The 24,401-nt window shown below is 44.7% G+C and overlaps 1 protein-coding gene and 1 non-coding gene across 5 annotated transcripts in view; one reads left to right on the top strand and one right to left on the bottom strand.

Annotated features, from left to right (window-relative positions):
• Nucleotides 1–17,837, bottom strand: part of CCNJL (cyclin J like) — a 62,813-nt gene extending 44,976 nt beyond the window's left edge. Inside the window, exons 1-2 of one of the 4 annotated variants that reach the window (XM_047875759.1) lie at nucleotides 17,551–17,837; nucleotides 16,661–16,775 (exon numbers count right to left, since the gene is read on the bottom strand). In XM_047875759.1, the coding sequence (XP_047731715.1) occupies nucleotides 16,661–16,726 (66 nt within the window). In that variant the 5' untranslated portion in view covers nucleotides 16,727–16,775; nucleotides 17,551–17,837. The other 3 variants (XM_047875749.1, XR_007155749.1, XM_047875737.1) reach the window with 3 other exon arrangements.
• A 3,153-nt stretch (nucleotides 17,838–20,990) lies between these two features.
• Nucleotides 20,991–21,102, top strand: LOC125147151 (U6 spliceosomal RNA). The gene has a single exon (XR_007145030.1). It is a non-coding gene; the product is annotated as a U6 spliceosomal RNA (small nuclear RNA).
• Nucleotides 21,103–24,401: the final 3,299 nt, after the last annotated feature.

Below are 24,401 nucleotides of genomic sequence, written 5' to 3'. Positions count from 1 at the left end.
GGGTGCCTCAGTCTATCCAATAGCAGCAGGGGTTGAACACAGAGGAAAAAGGTGGTATTTTATAAGGGACTGAGAACTTCAAGAATTCTAAATTACATACTCTACTCTCAGTCATTTCAAAGGCAATGTTTCCCAGTGTGTGTTCCATGACACCCCAGGCCCAATTTTATACTCCTGAAGAACAGGGATCTGTGGGCCATACTATATACTGCATACTACTTTGTTCCTTCCTAAAAAGGAATCAGATATCAGCTCACTGGAATCCCTGAAACATCTGTTCAGGAAAAAAAACGCACATAGTTTTAGGAAACTCTAGGTTAAATCTGTTTATCCACAGATGACCATCACCACCATCCCTTTTTAGGGGGGATGGGGGCAGAGGAACAACATCCCAGAGAGCTTGTTCCGGGAGATGGTGATTTAGGGTGCTGGCAGCTGGGCACTGGTGTGCTGGGGACATTAAATTCCAATGCATCTGCAAGGTGAGACTCCAGAGAAAATCCCTGGCTCAACTCCCAACAAGTTGATGATGCTAAGCCGAAAGGTTTACTGAAAAGCTCTCTGAGATGAAAAGCCACAGTTTTCACCTGTTGAATTGCCCTGGTAAGAATTTCCACACAGCCATGGTGTTCAGAGCCTAGGAGAGGCACAAGACGACAGAGATGCCAGCTCACCCTGGCAGCCAAGAGACGGGTGCCCTGCCTTGTGGGGTCTATGGACGGGCTCCAAATTAAATCCCTTCAACTGCCCTGTCTCATATATATATATATACATTACATATGTGTATATATGTGTACAATACACATATACATATATATGTATACATATATATATATATATACACACACATTTTAATATATTACATATGTATTTACAATTTTGGCAATTCCCAGTCCTCTGTAAACACAGACTTGGTTCCTCCCTGGAAACCACCTACTGCTGTGTAGACTGAGGCACCTGTCTACTGTCACTGCCACACCAAGGCAAAGACAGAATTCAGCATCCCCAGGTTCTTATACTTCCTCTCTGGTCTGGTCTTCATGAGTATCTGGAATCACTCATTATGATGAACAGCTTTATACAACCTTCCATTTTATATACATGCATATATATATATATATATATATATATATATATATATGGTTTTAAAACTCGGTGTATTTCCTTTGCCAGATACCATGTTCCATGCATTCTGTCCTCTCACCTCCAACAAGCCCACACGGTGGGGATTATCGGCATCCCAGTATTCAGGACAAGGACAGCTCAGAGAAGCTACATAACTTGCTTAAGGTCCCCCAGTTTGTAAGTGATGGATCTGAATCTGGGCTTTCTGATTCCATGCTCATAACACTGCTTTGCAGACTCTATGGGATAGTTTAGGTTTGTGTTTTCCTTCCAAAATAATGTTATACTTAACAGGTTATAAAATATTTTATTACTGTAGGAATTTTAGAAAACACATATATGAATACAAAGAAAATTAAATTCACCAGCAATGCCACCACCAAGAGACAAGTGTGAGCATGTGCACGTGTTGGTAGATGCGCCTCCAGTCTAGCTTCTCTGCACACACATGCCCCCACTTCTCCCTCACACTGTACTATGGCCCTACTGACAGCTGTAACTCAACCTGGGCTCTCCATCGCAGCACTCAGCCTGTTGAGCTGGGCACAGTCAGTGGCACCACCAGGACTGGCTGATGCCCAGAAAAATGAGGCACAGAAGTGCAATAGCCAAAGCCGCCCTGTGGGTTAGTGGCAAATCCTGGACTTGGACATCAGAGGGACTGGCTGGGCCTGGGGTGTGGTGCTGCTTTGAGTGTGACAACCACTTTGTAAGTGGCCCAAGGTGCAGAGCAGGGGCAAGTTGCTCTCCCACACCAGCTGCTGAAGGAAAACCACACTGGTCTCCTTTGTGCTTCCCGCCATGCTCATCCTCAGTGCTGCCAACTGCTGCCTCCCTAGGGAGGCTGGGCCTCCAGGCACTGGGCCAGCTGGTTGGGAAACAGCTCGAGGGATGGTGTCTGCCTGAGAACAAAGAGTAGCAAGACATGAAGAAACATCATGTGTAACCAAGGTGACCAACAGGAAGCGGAGACTTGCAAATTGAAAGGGAAAAAGAAAGGGGAGGTGGGTAAGTTGGCTCTTCAGAGGCCTCAGAAGTACACACCTCTGACCCCAGAGGCCCTGCACAGTTCAAGGATCACCCTCCTTCCCCTCTCTGCCCCAATTGCTTCATAAAGCCCAAGAAGGTATTTTCGGTAAAGGACCAACATCGCTGCGAGAACACTATTTCGACACCCTCAAGAGGGTGGTTTGCAGCACATAAAGCCAACAATGCCAGTGACATCCCCTCCTGCTGACCTCTGGCCTGTCTTCCAGCAGAGAGAAAGGTCATCTCCAGCCACCACATCTCTCACTGGCCCCCTGAACTCAGAAAAGGGCCAGCTCTGGACACGCCTCTTTGTTCCCAGGAGCCACAGCCACTGGCGTCCAGAGCATACTCTGTGACAGGTCTGGCTGTAGCTGCTTGCATCCAACTGCGGCCAAAGGCATGTGTGTCTGCCTCTCTATGGTCCTGCCCCAGAGACCTCCCAACACCCCCAAAGACAACACTCATGGTCTTTTTATAAACTGTCCCCCATATTCTTCATTTCAGCAACTTCCTGATTTGACCACATCCCTCACACCTTATCTTCTCAATGGGGGGTGACCCTCATTCTCCCACATGCTCTCTTATGTAGGGACAGGGGTCATGATGCACCCCCTTCCATGGTGGTTCTCTGTAACAGGTCCAACCCCTGGATCTTTCCCCCTTCCCTCCTGGGTCACCATTCCTAAGCTGTGGCTCCAGCAGCTCTTCACTCGACTCTTCCCGTTCCCAATTTCCAGATTCCTTCTGAGGGATTTTCCTGGGAACCTTGACCCTACCATGCAGCCTGAAACAGGTCAGTAAGGTAACCACTACCACAACCACTACCTCCATTCCCCTGCTGATATATAGTCCAGGGTGTCTACCACTATGGTCATTTGATCCCAGACATTGGAATCTTCTGAGAATTCCCTGAAAAATGGAGGCTTCCCCCTGTCCTGAGTTGAATAATGTCTCCCCCAAACCCCTACCTACCCAGAACCTCAGAATGTGACTTTTGGAAACAGGGCCTTCACAGATGAGACCAACTTACAATAAAGTTGTAATGGATTAGGGTGGGCCCTAAACCAATGACTGGTATCCTTATAAGAACAGAAAAGAGAGACATCTAGACACACAGGGGAAAGACTAGGCAAAAGCAGATACAGGAGGAAGATGAGGTCAAGATGGAGACAGAGAATGCATGAATGCAGCAATAAGCCAAGGAGCACTCCAAAAGTGTGAGAGAGTAAAGTTCTACTGTTTTCAGCCACCCAGTCTGAGGCAGCCCTAGCTGTCTACTGCATTCCCCATTTCCTGACTTACGACTTACTGTATCTGACTTCCTGGAGACACAGCTGGGCATCCATCTGTGCTTTACGTGCACGTCATCCGAGCCTGATGCTTCATTATATGCTCCATAAAGGTAGAGAATTTTGTTTTGTTCACCACTTATATTCCCAGCAGCTGGCAGTGCTTAGCATGTGGTCAGCTGCTAAAAATAGGTGTTGAATGCAAGAATGAACATGCACTGATGTTCAGGAACTACTAGTGCCGTGGTCAGTGGTCAGGACAATTAACTCGTCTTTTTTTTTTTTTTTTTTTTTTTTTTTTTTGAGAGAGAGAGAGAGAGCAAAGCAGGGGACAGGGACAGAGGGAGAGAGAAACAGAATCTTAAGCAGGCCCCATGCTCAGCACCGAACCCAACGTGGAACTCAAACTTGAACCGTGAAATCATGACCTGAGCCAAAATCAAGAGCCACCCAGGGGTCCCTCCTTGTCTTTTCTTTCTTAAGCAACATGAATACTCAATGAGATAATATGAATCAAGGATTTAACACTATCTGGCTTATTGTAGGCACCCAATAAACATCAACTTGGTGGGCAGTGGGAGTCTTTAAAGAGGACACAGAAACTAGCATATGCTAGGAGTTTTCTAAGAATGATGTTCACTGTGACAAAGGCCCATCATGCTCAGCAATGGAAAAACATAAGAAACATGAAACCCTTCTCCCCTTTGTTAACTGGTCCTTTGATTCTATTTCCTCAAACTCTCAAATCTCTCCACTTCCTGCCCTGGTTCAGATGTGATTTCTCTGGACCACCACCAACACTGGAGACACAGGTCTCCAAGGCCAAGGCCATTTCCCAGTGATCCAGCACTCCCTCCTCATACCACTGTGCGTGCTCGCAGGATACGTGTACACATCTGGGAGACCCACATCCCCAGAGCCAATGCTCCCGGCCCCTCTCCTGCCCCTCCCCCACTCACTAGACCGCCCTTTGCAAGTCACTGTGTGACCATCACTCACTGCCCTGTGCCCTGAGAGATGAACTTCCTCCACGCCTCTCTCTGCCTAGCAAGCTTCTGCTTATCCTTTGAACACAGCCCAAACAGCACCTCCTCTTTGAAGCTTTTCACATGTCTCTGGGCAACGGGATGTCACCATCTGTACAGTGGTTCACAGTGTGAGCTTTGGAGCCAGGTTGCCTGCCTTCAAATCCTGGCTCTGCCATCTTCGTAGCTACATGGCTTTAGGTAAGTCATTTAACTCTCTAAATTCTCCTGAGTCTCACCTGTAAAATGAGGATAATTACAGTACCTTCTGGGGGGGCTGCCTGAGGACTTTGATAATGGAAGGAAATGTATATCAAGCAAGTGTCCATTAATGTACATTAACGTGGACTATCGTTACTGATGTTGAGGCCCCCAGGGTGTGGTTGAGTCCACAGCCTCTCCTGGCAGAGCCTCCCATGGGTCTACAGGTTATACGTGGGGCTCAGTAAATGCTGACTGAAGGGGCTGTCTGCCAGTAAGGCCATGGAGATGGTCCAAGGAAATAAGCCAGTATTCTGCCATCCCCACTCATGGTCTAGAAAGGTTGCCTGTGGCCCTGGGCTTCCTCCTTTCTCACCAGAATGCTGAAATCCCTTCCTCCCAAAGCAGGCTTCCAGGGAGGTTCCTGACAACTGGGAAGATATCCCTAGTGGTCTGACAACACTTCTCCCACAAACCACTTCATGGCCAATCTCAAAAGTAACCATACAAAATAAGCCCTGAAGTATTAAGGGATAACGCCTGCAACTTGCTTCCAGAAAAAAAAAAAAAAAGTATCAAGATGGAAGAAGAGAATGATAAGGCAAATGTGTGAAATGTTCACAATTGTGAACCGTGTTGGCAACTCTCCTGTATGTTTGATATTATTTCAAAACAGAAAATGAACACAAAAGGAGAGACTAACAAGATCTATCAACTCAGAACCAACAGCCTTGTCCCACTAACCCCCGCCTTCTCACGTCCCTCAAGGGGAAGTTCGTGTTACCCCATCACTGACTTCAAGGCTGGCTGCAATTCTTTTGCCCGTCCTAAGTCACACTCTGCACAGCAGATCGCACGGTCTCAAAGCCCCAGCTCTCCCACTTAATAGGGAAGTCCTGGCTGAGCATTTAAGCTCTCAGAGGCCATTTCTCTACCAGCAGGGTGGAGTTACTGGGAGCCATGCTACCTGCCCCAAAAGCCTGTTTCAACAGCGAAATCCAGGAAGGCAGTGTGTGGGCTGTAGGACACAGACTCCAGATAAGGTGTCTGTGATGTGCAGCAGTCACTCTGCTCAGAGCTGAAGAGACACGGCCCTGGCCTGCCCTCTCGGGCCTGCTGTCTAGGGGAGAGGCTGGTTCTAAATCAGATAATCCCATTAATAAGTGTCGAATTACAAATCATGCTGAGTGCTGAAGCAATAATGTACGGTGGTCTGAGAATGTAACAAGGGTCCCAGGCCCGACCTTGTCTGGAGGGGAGTAAAGAAAGGCTTCTCTGAGGAAGCGATGTTTGAGCTGACAGCTAGCTAGACAAAAAGTAGGTTACAGCACACTAAAATCCCACAAGAGTAGGGAAGTATATAAACCAAATTGTTAACAGAGATCTCAAGTTAAATGATACCATTAGGAAGGAACAGGCCAAATCAAGGTAGGGGACATTTATCAGAACAAATGACCTGGTTTCTCCAAAAATCAAGGTCATGGGGAAAAAATGCTTTGAAGGGAGAGGGGTGCAGGGAAGGGAGTCTATCAGAGAATTAAAACCTTAAGAGTAATTAAAAAAAAATTTTAAGTTTATTTATTCATTTTGAGAGACAGAGAGAGCAAGCAAGGGAGGGGCAGAGAGAGAGAGAGAGAGAGAGAGAGAAGAGAGAGAGAGAGGGAGAATCCCAAGAAGACTCTGCACTGTCAGTACAGAGCCTGATATAGGACTCAAACCCATGAACCACAAGATCATGACCTGAACCAAAACCAGGAGCTGGATGCTCAACCAACTGAGCCACCCAGGCACCCCTTAAAGAGTAATTTTTAAGAAATGTAATACATGGACCTTATCAGGATGATGATTTGAATAAACCAACTATAAAAGCCATTTTTGAGACAAATGGGGAAACTTAATATGGACTGGGCAATAGTAGACATTAATGAATCGTTAATTTTGTTAGGTGTGATAGTGGCATAGTTGTTACATTTAATTTTCAATGTTTATTTTTGAGAGAGAGAGAGAGAGAGAGAGAGCACTTGAGTCAGGGAGGGGCAAAGAGAGAAGGAGACACAGAATCCAAAGCAGGTTCCAGGCTCTAAGCTGTCAGCACTGAGACTGATGCAGGGCTTGAACCCACAACCCGTGAGATCATGACCTCAGCCAAAGTTGGACACTTAACCGACTGAGCCACCAAGGCATCCCCAAAGTTGTTACCTTAAAAAAAAGCCTGTTAGCAGATATTTATATGTAAACTCACATGTTGTCTGGGGAACAGATGAAACAGGTACTGAGCTAAGTGGAAAGTACATGGGGATTCATTTTACTATTCTCCCTACTTTTGTGTATCTTTAAAAATTTCTATCATAAAAGTTAAGAAAAAAACAGAGGTACACTCCAAAGAATTAGACATGCTCTGAGCTGTCTGGGATTTTTGCAATGGTCAGAAAAATCAACTGTCATCAAGCACAAAGCTGTCTTCCACAATGTCACATCTAATGACTCCACAAATTTTAGTGTGTTAGACCAACCACAGTGAAACCAATTCCCTTCTGATGGGCATTTAGGTTCTTTCCAACTTTTCCGTACAGCAATTGAATCTAGTTCCTGATGCTTCAATTCTAATGACCATCCCTTCCCATTCTTGTTCCCTCAACCCACCCACCCAAGTCACTGGAATAAGTAGCTCGTGGTACCAGTGTGGATCTCTCTATCATAAAGGATGTCCAGGCTCTGGCATTACCTGCTCCAGTGACCTCTAAGGGAGCCAATGCCTCTGGACAATTCAAATTTGGCCTCAGAAGGAGTCAGGTCCCAAGTAAGTGCCACTTGGAGGTAGGAGGCAGCACACACTGAGGGGGCTAAGAGGGAGCACTAGGAGTTTTCTGGCCAGGGCGGAAGGCACTTCAACAGCCCTTACCCAGCCCAAGATGGGTCCCAGGCTGGTTCCCTGCTGCAGATGGGGCCCCTCAGGTCTGGGAAGGTATCAGAGTTCCCTCCTTATTCCCCTCCAGTGCTTTTCCCACTCTGGGTTCCCATTCCTTTCAAACACAGCCAGGAGGCACCATTTTGACCTAATGGCATTGATTTTTTTCAAAACAGTAATACCTAGGTTTAGCAAAGCTGCTGGGAAGCAGGCACTCTCCCACACCACTGGTGGAAGTGCAAACAGGTGCAACCTTTCAGGAATTAACCGGTGATATGCAAAGTTCTCAAAATTATACCCTGTGACCAACAATTTCACTTTAGGAATTTATTCCCATGACCATACTTTTAATTATTTATTTATTTAAAAAAAATTTTAAACATTTATTTATTTTTGAGAGAGAGAGACAGACACACAGCATGAGCAGGGGAGTGGCAGAGAGAGAGGAAGACACAGAATCCAAAGCAGGCTCCAGGCTCCGAGCTGTCAGCACAGAGCCCAACGTGGGGCTCGAACTCACAAACCATGAGATCATGACCTGAGCCAAAGTCGGATACTTAACCAACTGAGCCACCCAGGCACCCCCCCACAGCGCTATTGAAAATCAAATGGTACATGAGAGGGGCTCCTGGGAAGCTCAGTCAGTTGAGCGTCTGACTTCTGCTCAGGTCATGATGTCACAGTTTGTGAGTTCAAGCCCCGTGTCCAGCTCTGTGCTGACAGCTCAGAGCCTGGAGTCTGCTTCAGATGCTGTGTCTCCCTCTATCTCTCTGCCCCTCCCCCACTCGTGCTTTCTCTCTGTCTCTCAAAAATCAATAAATATGAAAAAATTTTTTAAACATCAAATGGTACACGAGAAATGCCTCAAAGGACAAGGGAGAAATGGATGAAAGAGCTGTGGTGTATAAATAAACAAATGGAATATTACTTAGCAAGAAAAAGGAATAAACTCCTAATAGCTATAACATGGATGCATCTCAAACATATTACGCTACGGAGAAAAAGGCAGACAGAAAAGAGTACGTATGTGTAACTCTATGTATATCAAACTCTAGGAAAGACAAATACAATCCAGAGAGACAAACAGTAGATGGCTTGCCTAGGGCTGGGAGCAGGATGGAGTGAGTGACTGAGGAGGGGCACAGAGGAGCTTTCTAGCTCAATGGCAATGTTGTACATCTTTTCTTCTTAAGATTCTGTTTTTAAGTTTATTGGGGCAATTGGGTGGCTTGGTTGGTTAAGTGACTCTTGATTTCGGCTCAGGTCAAGATCTCATGGCTCGTGGGTTCAAGCCCCACATCAGGCTCTGTGTTGCTGGTATGGAGCCTGCTTAGGATTCTCTCTCTCTCCTCTCTCTCTGGCCCTCCCCTGCTTGTGCATGTGCTCGCTCACTCTCTCTCCCTCTCAAAATAAGTAAATAAACGTAAAAAAAAAATTTTTTTTTACGTTTATTTGTTTATTTAAGCATTCTCTCTCTATCCAATGGGGGCGGGGTGCTCAAATTGATGACCCAGAGATCAAGAGCCACGTGCTCCACCAACTGAGCCAGCTAGGTGCTCTGGCAATATTCTGTATCTTGAACATGGTGGTAGTTACATGAATGCACACATTTATCAAAACTCACTATACACTGTAAACTGTATGCACACTTAAGATCTGTACATTGTACCATAGGTATAGCTATCTGGGTGGCTCAGTCAGTTGAGTGTCCAGCTTCGGGTCAGGTCATGGTCTTACGGTCTGTGAGTTCGAGCCTCGCATGGGGCTCTGTGCTGACAGCTCAGAGCCTGGAGCCTGCTCCCGATTCTGTGTCTCCTCTCTCTGCCCCTTCCCAGCTTGTACGCTCTCTCTCAAAAATAAATAAACATTAAAAAATTTAAAAAAAAGATCTGTACATTGTACTCTAGATTATAACTCAGTTTTAGAAAATGAATAAGCATTCCACCTAAATATCCAACAAGAAGATGAGCCAATCAAATCCTGGTGTATCCACGCAAGAAAACGTGATGCATGATACTGTAGAAAAGTAGTTAATGACGTAGAAAGCTATTTGGTATATACAGTGAAAGAAAAAATTAAGTTATAGAACCATAATATATATTTAGATAGAAAATGACCAAAAAGAAATAGTCCGTCCATTCATTCAATAAAAACGTATTGAGTATCTACTATATACCTTCATAATTACCATGAACAGAAAAGCCAAAAAAAAAAAAAAAATCCCTTCTGGTCACAGAGCTTCTGTTCATTGGTTTCACAGAAAATATTTAAATTATTAAAATATACACATTAAAAAATCAAATGGTACAGCACAGTATAAAGTACACTACTTGTGTTCGAACACACAAACACACACCATATTTGTGTTTGTTTACACATGGAACAACTTTGGAAGGATTCACAAGAAGCTGGAATTGGTGGCACCTTTGAGAGAAAAACTCATAGAATGAGACAGGGTGGAAGAAAGCCTATTTACTACCTACCCTTTCATATAGTTGGTTTTTTTTTTTACCATGTTCTCATATTACCTATTCTAAATAAGCACAATTGCCTGTTTCTAATTTTTTTTTTTTTTGCTGGTGTCCAATAGCCAGGATTTCGGTGAAGAATGATACAGAAATGCATGAAATGAACAGTGTTTTGAGGCAAGGTATTTTCCACTTTTACTAAAAAAAAAAAAAAAAAGCAAAAACAAAATAAAACTGTATCATGATAACATGCACACAAAGGAACAGAAGAATCTAAACCAAAATATCAACAGAAATGACTTCCAAATGGTGAGACTAACTTTCTTTGCTTGTATTTATTTTTGCAGTTTCCTAAGCAAACAAGCAAAACGAAAACGAAAACAAAAAATCAAAAACAACCCACCCCAGTCTGTGTGTGTGTTTAATAACTTTTAAAAAAACAAAAAGAGAGAAAACAGCAGACCCAGTGTCACCTCTTTCTGCCAGGTGCTCAGATACTCCAGACAATCATTGGCTGTACTCCCTTTACCCAAGGGGCAGTGTGGTTTAGAAAGACAAAGAAGAAGTCAAGGGCAAGGGCACAGGGCCAGCTCAAGGCCTTAAATGTCCTCTCCTTACTTAGCATACGCTTCCCCAGCCAACCAGGGTGCCTGCCAACCCCCTTCTCCACCTCAAAATCAAGGCCCCAAAGGCCCATACCCATGTATTTTCTCCTGGGACATCTGGGAGGCAGGTGGGGCAGGGATCACACTATCCTGAGGTGCAGATGAAAGGAAGCCTGCAAGATAACTTGCATCTTCCACAGATAAGGTGCACAGAGACCAAGTCTCAGGTGAGCACTGTGGGCACACTGAGCACTTCTGTTGTCTAAGACCAGAGGGGCTCATGAAAAAACATCCAGTTCTGATTCACTTTTGTCCCCAAGCTTCCTATAGAACACAAGTCGGGATACTGGAGTCTGGGTGTCTTAAAGCGGGATGCCACCATGAATGACATCTCATCCAGCCCCCCAACCTCATTTCTCACTCCATCTTCTGTCTTCTGCATACAACCCCAGGGGTAGCCCAGATCACCCTTACAAGTGGGACTGTAGGAAACCCCTCCTTATACTAAAAGCCTCACCCTTCCCTCCAGAAAGGGGCCCTGCGGGCCAGCTGCTTAGGGTCTCCCTTGAAGACCACAACCATAAGGCAGCCTTGTCAGTAGGCAAGGGCTTGTCGAAACCAGCCATTTGGGGTTTGAGAGGCTTGAATGACACATTTCTGGAATTGAGCTGGGCAGACACGTTCTGTCACCAGTGTCTAGAACATTTTCTTATTGATAGATCTGGTTTTATCTCATGATTTGGGAAGAACTGTCCCTTCAGTGTGCAGAAACCCAAAAGGAGGGCAAGAGAATAGAAAAGCCAATTATGGGGTGACCTAGTCAAATTGTGGAGCATGGGCTTGGGTCAACACTTTTTATGAAGAGTCAAATGTTCAACTGTGCAGTGGAGAAATTTGAGGAATTCAGGAAGAAGAGCGAGAAGGAAAAATATTGATGTTGGAAGTGCAAAATAAAAGGATGTGAAAGCTTTAGAAGCCATTAGAAAACAATGTGGCTTTAATCCAGGGGTGGCAGACCGAGCTGGGGTGATATTCTGTCGTGTCCAGCTGTCAGAGTTCAGGCAAGAGAAGACGGCCCAGAGGGGTCTCTACTCTGCCCTGGCAGGTCAGAACACCATCATGTCCACCCCAGGGAGAGGCAACAGCAAAGGCCAAATCACTTCAAGGTGAGAACCACCATACACAAGTGAGGTGCCAGAGCCAAATAAGGAAGGCTCTGGCCTGGCAATCAGCCCTTCCAATGCCCAAAGCAAGGCCAGAGCCCATGGCTCCTGGCTTCTCAGGGTGGCTTAAAGAAAATCCAACTTACAGAGTCATTGTAACACCGACTAAAGCCAGAGCCTACAATGCCACGGATGGAAGATCCTTGACTCCCCTGCCTTGTATTTCCAATCTTTGTTAAAATCGACGTTTTTGCAAATGAATCTACGGTCAAGCTCTGATACAATGATCTATTCGCTCTCAACAGAGTTACTCATACCCTCTGAGTCTTGTAGTTTCCCATCTGTAAAACAGGGTCAATCCCAGCACTAGGGCAGATATGAGAAGTGAGATAATACATGGAGACATGCTTGGCACACTGCGGGCATCAGGAAGTGCTCAATAAATAGTAGCCACTAACATTATCATCGCTAAATGTCACTTTTGTTGGTGGTGTTTAGGAAGATCTTTGTATACATTCAATCACAAATCAGTAAAAATGTCCTTGATCAGTCTACTGGTTCAAGAAATGTGTTCTCACACAGCTCAAGTTCTCTAAGTGTGGAAGGAAGCAAGCTTCAGGAAGCAGCTGATTGCTCTGCAGATCTGGAGCAGGGCAAGGAGACCCCCAAGGTGCCACATGACCCCAATCCTAGGAGGAGGTGAACAGGATGAAGGAGGGAACCTCTAGCATGCAGGCTCCCAGGAGCCCCGGAAGATAAAGCTACCAGGTCAAAACAAGTAGGGCTTGTCCACATGGTTTGGAGAGCGTGGGATCTTAAATTTTAAAGCTTAAAATTTTATTTTAAAGCTAATTTTAAACTTAAGGTGGATTCACCTTTTGGGGGGAAGAGGGGAAGGAGGCTCTCAGCTTTAATCTGAATATTCATGAGGGCATATACCTGGTCACCAGAAAACATCACCAACAGTCTCACTGTCCCCACTGGCCACAGTGATCATCTGTGATCATGTTCTCCTTCCCTCATGTTCAATGAAGAAGTTCAAGGGCACAGGTGTTACAAGTAAGAAACCTGATTCCCCTGTACTGGCTGGCAGCCCTTTGCCCCAACAGAAAGTAGCTGGAGAAAGGGGTTCCAGGTTTGCTCTAGAAGAAGCAATAGGGCAGGAAAGATGATGAAGGAAGCAATTTAAGTCTGAGCATGGGATAAAGGTGGCCTGAGAGGGAGACACTTCTCTAGAGCGATCTGGAAGGAAGGAGGGTTCCATGGCTGCTTAGATTTTGCCAAGGGCACCTAGCTTCTGGGTCCCAGGTACGTGACTTTCGGCAAACTGAGGCCTCTCCCAGCCTCAACCCCATCACCATCCAATGGCCCAAAGGGATAATGATCCTTGTCTTAATCAGGACTACCTGTCACACTTGTGAAGTGTTCACAAAGTGGTCACAAACCCCAAGCCTTACTCTGCATACACGCTATGTGAAAGGGACTATCAGTTTCGCATTCAGCTTCCACTCAGCAATCGGTAAGTGTGAGGGCACAATTCCTGTCATGTGCCTACCACAGTTCTTAGGTCCTCTCATCACTCCTAACATTCCTATCAAATTCACCCCCCAGGTTACAGAAAAGGAAACTAAAGAAGATTCATTGTTTTCACCACTCCACTCAGATCAGGGAGGCTCCATTCTAGACACGGACACCTGGCACTGAACAAGACAGGCACAGGACTATTCTTGCAGAGTGTACATTCTAGTGTAGGGGAAAAGGTAATAAACAGGCAATAATTCCATATGCTGGTAAATACTATAAAGGAAACAAAACAGGATGCTTTGATAGACACAGAGGAATAGTATTAGAGAAAGGCAGACTTCAAATAGAGGGAACAGCCAGTGCAAAGGCCCTGAGACACAAAATGAGCTCGACTTACTAAAGGAAGAGAAAGGAGGCCAATGTGGGAAGGCCAATGTAGGAGACAAGAGATGAGAGCAGGTGGGGCCCAACTATGTCAGATATTACAGGTACAGGTAAGAACTGGGAATTTTACTGAAAGCAATGGGATGACAGTGGAGGTCTTTAAGCAGGGAACTGACACGATCTAAGTTCTGGTGGTGGTGGGAAGAATGGATGATGGGAAGCCAGGTTCAAAGAAGTTTAGAGAGGTCATACAAGCAGCTCGGGGTTTCACCGCCATAACTAGTGTGCATCTGACACCACCGTTCATTTCCACAGTGTCACATTTTACACACTATAGTGTAATGCTATTCTGGAATGGCACATCTGACAAAGTGGGGCTTCCACTAGCTCGGTGATCCAGCCTTGCTTCCTGCATCAGTCAACTGAGCATAACCACGCCCGGGTCGATGATGACAGTTCAACGGCACACACACAAACACGCTTTGTGTTTATCTGGGAACATTTGACAAACAACAGTGTCTACTGTGAGCCAGACACGCACAAAATTGTTCTACAGTGTTAGAAATGTAGTACTAGAATAGATGTTGACTAAAAAATTACTCTGGGAAAAATGAAAGGCCAGCCCTCATTCCTTAAGAAAGGTGAGGCTGGTATGGCTGCTGGGTTCCCCTTAGCCCTCACTTTTCTCTGCAAACTCTCCATAAAACCAAATTGTCTCAAGAAGCATCTGGGGCGCCTGGGTGGCTCAGTCGATTAAGCGTCCAACTCTTGGTTTCGGCTCAGGTCATGATCTTGAGGTTTGTAAGTTCGAGCACTGCTTCAGGCTGTCATCCACTGTGAGTACAGAGCCCGCTTTGGATCTTCTGTCCCCCTCTCTCTCTGCCCCTCCCCTGCTCACATACAAGCTCTCTCAAAAAAATAAACATTAAAAAAAAAAGCATCTGCTTCTTTGAACAGAGAGTGGAAATAAAGGAAGAAAATAATTAATATGGGGGGGGGGCATTTACATTATAAACCAAAGGAACCTGGGATTGCCCTGATAAGACCAGCTTCAAGGTCACAGAGGACCCTAGGCATCAACCCCTGAGTTTTCCATTTCTATCCTGTAAAGCCTCGACAAAGCTCTTCTCCCTCTGAGGCAGGCAGCCCAACAGGAAACTAAGAGCGATATGGCTTGGGTGAGGCACAATTAATGGGGGACTGCCCGCCCCTGCTCCTCTGAGTGGCTGGAGGGGTGTTCAGAACACTCATACAAAAGACTGGGGATTCTCAGGTGAGAATCAACCAACTGAGCTGGTTGAGTTTATACTGCTTTCAGAAATCCTTCCTGCTAGAAAGGGACAAATTATACCAGTCATTGCTCCCAAGCTATGAGGAGAACTGATAACCACTCAATCTTATGATCAACAAGGAAACCCAATTTCCATGGCAGTTCTTCCTAGTTCATTTAGCCACTACCTCCAGAAAAGGACCAGGACTATACTGCCTGGCCTACCAACCCACTATCTCTGCCTTCTAACACTTTAAGACCTAGATTTCTTCTCCAGATGCTCAGAATGTGTGGCACCTTGGCCATTCTGCTCCAGGGAGAAGACCAAAAAAGCTACAGCCTGGGTAACCAACACAAGACAGAGATAGACTAACAGGTACAGGCAAAAGAAAAAAATATTAATTTGGCTGGAAGACAGCCACTCCCTAATGAGGGGGCAAAAAACAACAACCCTGAATATCTGGTGACTTTGTAAGGAGAACTCCACAGACACTAGGTGCAAATGTACTACCTGCTGTGTAGGGACCCAGGTACCCCACTAGGAAGACCTCTACTTCCCTATATTGGGTTGAATTGTATCCACCCCCTTCCCACCAAATTCATGTCCACCTAGGAAATAGGGTCTTTTCAGATGTAATCAGTTAAATTAAAATACTGTATTAAAGGAGACCTTATTCCAATGACTGGTGTCCTTATAAGGAGAAAAAACAAACATAGAACGCTGTGTGACAACCAACTCAGAGTTTGGAACGAGGCATCTACAAGCCAAGAAAGGCCAGGGATCAGAATGACTCTGCCAACACTTTGACTTTGGACTTGTAGCCTCCAGAATTGTGAGAGAACGCATTCCTATTGTTTTAAGTCCTCTCCTCAAGGCAACCCTAGAGAACCAATATACTCCTCTATTTCACACCTGTTTCCCAAACCACCCTTCTCAGTCTCAGCCCAAAGACAGAAGGCAAGACACACAGGCCCTTGCCTCAGTGGCCATCAGCACTTCCTTTGAGGTGAGGGGAGGGCAGGGATCCCATTTCAGCTGCCCCCAGAGGCAAACTGGCAGGGGAGTGTTTGTTTTCTCCTCACAGCCTCCCAGTTTTGTCGCCTCTCATTTAGACTGTTTTTTTTTTTAAGTTTACTCAGTTCCATCCTAGAGACTTGTGGGGTTTTTTTTGGTTTTGTTTTTGTTTTTGAGGGAGACATAACTTCTATATACCTTACACTTTCGCTTACCTAACATTTCTTTCTACTGAGTCACAACTTCTACTATCTTAAAAGGAACTGTTAGGTCATTACAATCAATGGGAAATCAGCATCATTTGTCCTATGCAGAACTTGCTAGATTTTCATTTTTAAATTTCACATTAAAATGAATACACAATAATTGTTTCTTTTAAAGGTACCATTTAAAATAATCTCTTGTGGCAATACTATGGGAAATATAGCTTTAAGGACTACAGTCGCGATCTCTGAGTTCCTAACCAGTAAACCAGTTAAAGCTCTCCAATCTCCAGTTTCTCCCCCACAATTTTCCGGGAGAAGGCTAAGGGCAGGAAGAAAGCAAGGCCATCAGGAGATCCAGTACCTACAAGGGACGACCGGAGGACATCGAATCGAGACCCAAAGGCACTTTAAATACCCAGCCACACAACCGCGGCAGGGAGGAACTGACCTTCTCGCGCAGGGTGCAGTGGACGTCTGAGGCGACGCGCCCTTCCCACCACGGTTCATCCATCATCGGGTATGCAGCACAGAGATCCGACGCTACCGGGCTCTCAGGGCGCACCCTGCGTGGACACGGGCAACTTGAGCAGCCGCAGCACGCCTCCCCGGCTCGGACCCGCGGCATCCCTATTCTCGCTCGTCCCCGGCCAGGGCCCGAATGGGCGCCCCTTCCTACCCCGCTGAGAGGAGCCGGTGGTCGCCTCCGGTCCCAGCCAAGGGTGCGGTGCCCCCTTGCCCTCTGCTCGAGGGAGCCGGGGCCACCTGGAACTCTGCAACAACTTGCAGAATTTTTATCTTCCTTTTTGCAAAAGTTGCGCAGAAAGTTGCCGACTCCGCTAGCTCACCCAAGGCTGGAGCTCCGGCAGCGGCCACCGGCTCGCCGTCCCCAACTCCTCCCCCGCCGCCCAGCCTTTGTCCTGCTCCCACATCCTGCCCTCGAGCCGGGGCGAAAACTCACGCATCCCTCTTCGGGCGTGGGGGGCTGCGGGTGCCAGGCCCCTCTCAGGGCCAAGCCGGCGGTGCCCTCGGGTGTCTGCACGCGGCTCGGCGCGCGCGCGCGGGGCGCCCCACGCTCTCGACGTTAGCCTCCGCAGCCCCGCTCGCGCTCGTCGCCGCCGCGCCCCTGCTTGCGCTCGGGTCCCGCCGCGGCTCGCAGCCTCCCGGCCGCCGGGGGCCTCCCTCCCTCGCTGGGGGAATTGGGGGCCGGGCCACGCGCATGCGCCGGCGGCCCGCACCCCGTGGGGCGGGGGGCTGGGAATTGGAGTCTTTCTTTCGCCGGCGCTGGCTCCGCTTCCTGCCCGCCCGCCTCCCCCGCTTGGGTGGAAAGCTTCCTCTCACCTTCGCGGAGGCTCTGGGTGGCCTCCTGGGCTCCTCGCCGGCTTCCGCGGGGAGCTCAGGGACCGCAGCGCCACCTGCGCGCACCACGCGTGAAGAGCGCGGGCAGGATGCCCCCAGAAAGTTCTGTCTCCCGCGTGCGCTGCTGTGGCCAATTTTACGTCGGTTCCACCTGTTTTTTCTTTCTTAATTCTTCTTCTTCTTCTTTTTTTTTTAAAACTCGTCTCGAGATGGGGAGGTAGATTTCTAAACGGACAATTCCCACGAACGCTCCAGAAAAGCCGCTCTTGGTTACCCAGGAGTCCTGAATTCAAAAGGAGGCTCAGTGAATCAACTGGTATTTATTGTGTTCCTGCAGAGTGTAGATCTGCGTCTTGGAGTGGTGGAAAACCAACGGTACCGTGGATGGAAAGCATTGTCTTTTTAATTCAGCTGATTGTTTTCGGAAAGGCACTCCCTTTAATCAGCTGATCTATTGGCACCACAGTGGGCTGTCCTCTTGGCTGATGGTTTTTTTGTGATACTTTTTGAGATTCGCAGACTTGTTTCAAACCCACCTACAAACTGGATAATTTTTGCCAAGTTCCTCACATGTTCTAAGACGGGGAACCCTCTTGTGTAAAATGGGAATAAAAATTGCACCAGCCTGTTGAAGATACTGTATTATTAAAGAAGATAATTCGTGTGAAGTGATAATTGCCATGTCAGGCATAAAAAGAACACTCAATAAATAGCCACCACTAAAGCGCCTTTAGTTTCTGACTGGTTTCCTGAAAGCACATACCCACCTGGAAAAAAGTTTTAAAGTCAGCTTTGACAAGCTTCAACTGAAGTTTAAGAGCAATTTTAATGTAAAATATATATAGTGTATAATACGTATATTATACAGTATATATACTCTTGTAAAAGTGTGAAATACCTAGGAATAAAGTTACTGAGAAATAAAGGCTTTTAATGAAGACATTATAAAAGTTGAAACATAATAAGAAAGTCTTGAAGAAATAGAAGGTGAAAATACCAACTTTACCCAAATTTAGTCCTTTAATAAAATTCTAATGATTGTGGGTAGATGAGGCTGGAAAAGATAACATGTAACACTTTCTGTAACATTCAAATGGAAGAATATCCATGAGAAAATCTAAGAATTTTAAATTTTAAAAATGGAGGAGATAGACCTATATTACCAAATCTTAAAACATATTGCTAACCTGGGGTGCCTGGCTGGCTCAGTCGGAAGAGTATGCAACTCTTGATCTTGGGTTCATGAGTTCAAGCCCCACGTCAAGTGCAAAGATTAATTAAAAAAAAAACCCAATAAAACATAAATTAAAAAAAACATACTGCTAAGGTATAATTATAATAGTGTGGTGTCAATACAAGAGTGGATGGATAACCATCAGTGGAATAACTGAAGTCTAGAAACGTATACAACATACTTAAAATCCAATCTTAGGATAAATGTGGCATTTCACTTTTGTGTGGAAAAGGATAAATTCTTCATTAAATTAGGCTGAGGAAATTAGTTAATTTGGGGGTAAAAGTAAAACTAGAGATTTATTTCAGTCATCATTCAAATAAATATAAGAACCTGTCAAATGACAAAACTAAAATAGTGATGCCTGGGTGACTCAGTCAGTTGAGCGTCTGACTTCAGCTCAGGTCATGATCTCACCGTTCCTGAGTCTGAGCCCCCGCATTGGACTTGACCACTTCAGATCCTCTGTCTGCCCCACCCTCTCTGCCCTTCCCCTGCTCATGCATGCATGTTCTCTCAAAAATGAATAAACATTTATAATAAATGAATAAACATATATAATATATATACATGTACTATATATTATATATACATATATATTATATACATACATACCTGCCAAATGACAAACCAAAACAATTTAGTAACAAGTCTGATGTCCTTTATTCAAGGGAACACAGTCCATGGATTGGGAGAGTGCAGTGTCTCACCAGCAGTGGAGACCTCTTCCAGAGGGATTTTGGGCAAGAACAAGTTTTATAGAATGTTAGAAGAGGTAATGCAGAAGCAAGGCATGACTCATTAAGAGGTTAGAGATTTCCTTATAAGGCTAGCAGGTCCTATTTCCTAAGGTAAGGTAAACTAGCTAAAGCTAACTTGGAGATGTGTGATTGGTGTATATTAGGTTTCCTTGCCAGGTGTTTCCAGAAAAATGCAGAATGACTTAGGTTTAGATTTGTGATATGGCACAGACTACTAGGGTGGCCTCCGTTTTAGGGGTCCCTATATAAATTAGCTTTATCAAGCCCAAAGAACTACAAACAACAACAAAATACAAGACAATTAAGAGAAAATATAGGTGCATTATTTCAGAAGAGAAAGCCCAGATATGAAGCACAGGAAGAAAGCCAAGGATGAGTATATATATTCGAGTAAATATGCAAGAGTTAGATATATCAGATGTCACAAAAAAGACAAATGACAGATTGGAGAAAATGTTTTTAACAAATGTGACAAAAGGTAGATCTTACTATCTGAACCTCTCATAAATGATTACCACATGAAACACATCAAAATTCAGAATTTCATGTATGCCATGAAAGAAGGAATTCAAAAGGATTAGTATCATTTTTAAAATGTTCATGCTGGGGCACCTGGGTGGCTCAGTTGGTTAAGCATCCCACTTCGGCTCAGGTCAAGATCTCGCAGTTTACAGGTTCAAGCCCTGTGTTGGGCTCTGTGCTGACAGCTCAGAGCCTGGAGCCTGCTTCGGATTCTGTGTCTCCTCTCTCTGCCCCTCCCCCACTTGTGCTCTATCTCTCTCTCTCTCAAAATAAATAAATAAATGTGAAAGAAAATTTTTAATGTTCGTACTCACTACAAACACATTAAAAATTTTTTTTAGAAACTTTGTGATACATCTTTGTCGAGGATTTTTAAAAACACAGCAGGCAAAAATTAAAAAATAAAATAAAATAAAATAAAATAAAATAAAATAAAATAAAATAAAATAAAATAGGGGCACCTGGGTGGCTCAGTTGGTTGAGCGTCCAACTTCGGCTCAGGTCATAATCTCACAGTTTGTGGGTTCGAGCCCCATGTCGGGCTCTGTGCTGACAGCTCAGAGCCTGGAGCCTGCTTCAGATTCTGTGTCTTCCTCCCTCGGCACCTCCCCCACTTGTGCTCTGTCTCTGTCTCTCAAAAATAAATAAACATGAAAAAAATTTAAAAAAAAATACAGCAGGCGAGGGGGCCCTGGGTAGCTCAGTAGGTAAAGCGTCTGACTCTTGATTTGGGTTCAGGTCATGATCTCATGGTTTGTGGAATCGAGCCCCAAGTCAGGCTCTGTGCTGACCGTGTAGAATCTGCTTGGGATTCTCTCCCTCTCCCTCTCTCTCTCTGTTCCTCCCTCACTCATGCTCTTTCTCAAAATAAATAAAAATTTAAAAAATCTGTACATAACATGCGAGTGCTTGCTTTGGCAGCACATATACTAAAATAGGAACAATGCAGAGAAGATTAGCATGGCCCTGTGTAAAGATGATATGTAAAAATATAACATGCAAGGTTGACAAATATATGTTTGGGACAAATATATGTTTGGTGTTGTTGGGAATATAATCCTATCTTACTAAAATATGGTCTTACTAAAATTTTTTAATATATCATTTGATCTAATTATTCCACTTTTGAAATTTCATTTTATTTTATTTTTTAATTAAATTTTTTTAACATTTATTTATTTTTGAGAGACAGAGAGAGACAGAGCACGAGTGGGGGAGGGACAGAGAGAGAGGGAGACACAGAATCTGAAGCAGGTTCCAGGCTCTGAGCTGTCAGCAGAGGCCAACGTGGGGCCTGAACCCACGAACTGTGAGATCAAGACCTGAGCCAAAGTCGATGCTTAACCAGCTGAGCCACCCAGGCTCCCCTTTAATTATTTTTAAGCTTATTTATTTATTTTGAGAGAGAGAGACAGAGTGTGAGCGGGGAGGGGCAGAGAGAGAGGGAGACAGAGAACCCCAAGCAGGCTCCGAGCTGTCAGCACAGAGCCTAAAGTGGGGTTTGAACTCATGAACTGTGAGATAATGACCAAGAGTCATATGTTCAACTGACTGAGCCACTCAGGCACCCTTCTGGAAATTTATTTAAAAAAAAAAGCAGATGAGTATAACGATTTCTTTACAGGGGGTTTTATCACAATGCTTTTTTACTGTAGTGAACTATTAGAACAGGTACTGGTTAAATAATAAATCATGATTAGAACAGGACTGGTTAAACACACATGCAAAAGAAACTGAAGAATATTTATAAAAGTATTAACTATGCAATCAGTGGTAGGATTATGGAAAATTCTATTTTACTTTTTATTCTAAGATATCTGTATTTCTAAGTTTTCTACAAGAAACATGCATTACTCTTATAATCAGAAAAAAAGTAAATGTTATTAAAATAAAATCACATGATAAAATTACTAGAGTGGCCTTCCATTGAATAACAACTCACAGGGGTGCCTGGGTGACTCAGTCAGTTAAGCATCCGACTTCAGCTCAGATCATGACCTTGCTTGCAGTTCGTGAGTTTGAGCCCTGCGTCAGGCTCTGTGCTGACAGCTCAGAGCCTGGAGCCTGCTTCGGATTCTCTGCCTCCATCTCTTTCTGTTCCTCCTCCGCTCTCACTCTGTCAGTCTCTCTGTCTCAAAAATAAATAAGGTTTAAAAAAAAATGACTCTCAGTATTGTTTTGTTTTTTGTTGTTGTTGCTGTTCTTTATTTTTTTAAGTTTACTTGTTTATTTATTTTGAGGGGGGGAGGAGCAGATAGAGGGAGGGAGAGAGAATTCCAAGCAAACTCCACACTGTTAGACACCCCAAGGTGGGGCTGGATCTCAAGAAAAGTGAGATCATGACCTGAGCCAAAAGCAAGAATTGAACACTTAACTGACTGAGCCACCCAGGTGTCCCTGTTCTTTATTTTTCATAGCAGTATTATAATATTTCTATGCAGGGTACATGAAGGGCTTTTATTATTCACTAATTTGGAGTCTCTCTTTTCCTAAAAACTTAAGCTCTCAGTTGTTAGCAGTTCTTTTTTTTTTAAATTAATTAATTTATTTATTTGAGAGAGAGAGAGAGCATACATGCATGCATGTGCAGGAGGGCAGAGAGAGGGAGAGAGAGGATCTCCAGCAAGTTCCACATTGTCAGTGCAGAGCCTGACGAAGGGCTCAAACTGTGAGATCGTGACCTGAGCCAAAATCAAGAGTCAGACACTTAACTGACTGAACCACCCAGGCACCCCTCAGTTATCAGGAGTTCTGACAAGTGAGAGAGAGAGGGAGGCAGAAAGTTGGCTTTTCTCCAGGAGTGATTTTCAAAAGATTCTAAAAACCATTCATAGTCTGCAGTCCTTTGTGTATCATTTCAAAGACTCTTGTTTTCCTAGTATCTCTGAAGAATAAAAATACATTGCACTGATGGTTTTGGTGGTGCATCGCTGTCCACAGGTAGAAATGATGTCAGTGCCCTTAGCCTCTTCTGGGGCCAGCAGGGGAACCGTGCAACTGAGTTCCCTTTCCCACCCCCTATACCCCACCCATGCCAAGAAGTATTCATTTGTTCACTCCTTCATTCATTCATTCAAAACCAAACCTTTATCAAGTGCTTACTATGAACCACTGAACCCCCTCCTACCCCCAATTTCTGAAGCTCACAGGCTAGAAACCAAAGATTTAGGGCAAGAGCATCATATCTACTGATAACTGGCCCATATATAAAATGAGGGCAAAAAAAACTTCTCTGACCTTTCCAATCTTCCTCAGAGGACAAATCAATCTAATATCATCACATGCTCAGTTTAACCTCCCTTTCTCTCTCTCTTTTTGTTTTCATATCATACAAGGTGTCATTTCACAAATATATACTATGGTGAAATGTATGTGTTCTCCCCCTGGTCCCAGGCCTCATTCTCCTCCCCAAGTATAACCCGTGCCTTATGTTTCCTTCCAGAAGTGATCTGTACATTTAATAACATAGACATTTATGCCTTTTTCCTCTCACATGGGTGGTAGCATATGGTATACATCCCTCTGCACCTTGTTATTTCCTTTTGGTTTCATGGCCGTGGCCATGGAGCTGCACAGTTATCCCATGTCCCAGGGAATGGATCCACTGTGAGATATGTAGCTGGTCTTCTTCTGCTGGACATTTAGGTTGTTTCCAACCTTTGCTGCCATAACTACCCTGCCCTGCAGTGGCAGAGGAGTCAGTGATATAAATTTTTCAAGCACTCTGTTTTTCATGAGGTATATACTTTGAGTGGTGTTTCCATTGGGTTTTAATGGTTTGCATTGCTTCATTTAGGACCCAAATCATGAAGGCTGGCTCTGTTTATGGGAACAGAAGGAAGCCATCTGGGCCATAAACCTTGAGACATAAGCTTTGTTTACCACTTTGGTCTTTAACCAGAAACCAAGCCAATGCCTTCAAACTGTTTCTAGCTGGGTGCTCTACATAGTCAGAAGGATGTTGGCCAAATCCTTCATGATCCTTAACTAGAAATTCTTGAGATACAACTCTACAGATTAGGTCTGAGAAGCAGGCAGGAAGAATAAAAAGGCAGCATTTTGCAAACAGAACTCAAAACCTAGGACATTTGTAAAGCTGGCCCATATCACTGTTTTTAATTAAAAAAAGAAAGGTAGGAGATCAAAAAGTAAAAAATAGATCTCCCTCTCAATGGAGGTCCGTTCATGGGTGTGTGATCTATGCAGTTGCACAGGCCTGTGATCAGAATGGCCTTGTGCTTGTTTTAACGCTCTACCATCACCACTTGAAATGCTTAAGAATTTTATCTTTGAAGATGTGTTTGTAAATGAAGTCT

Source organism: Prionailurus viverrinus, chromosome A1 (genome assembly GCF_022837055.1).
Source record: "Prionailurus viverrinus isolate Anna chromosome A1, UM_Priviv_1.0, whole genome shotgun sequence".
NCBI classification, from domain to species: Eukaryota; Metazoa; Chordata; class Mammalia; order Carnivora; family Felidae; genus Prionailurus; species Prionailurus viverrinus.
Note: the sequence above shows the minus strand (reverse complement) of the source record. Positions and strands in the feature narration are given on the sequence as shown.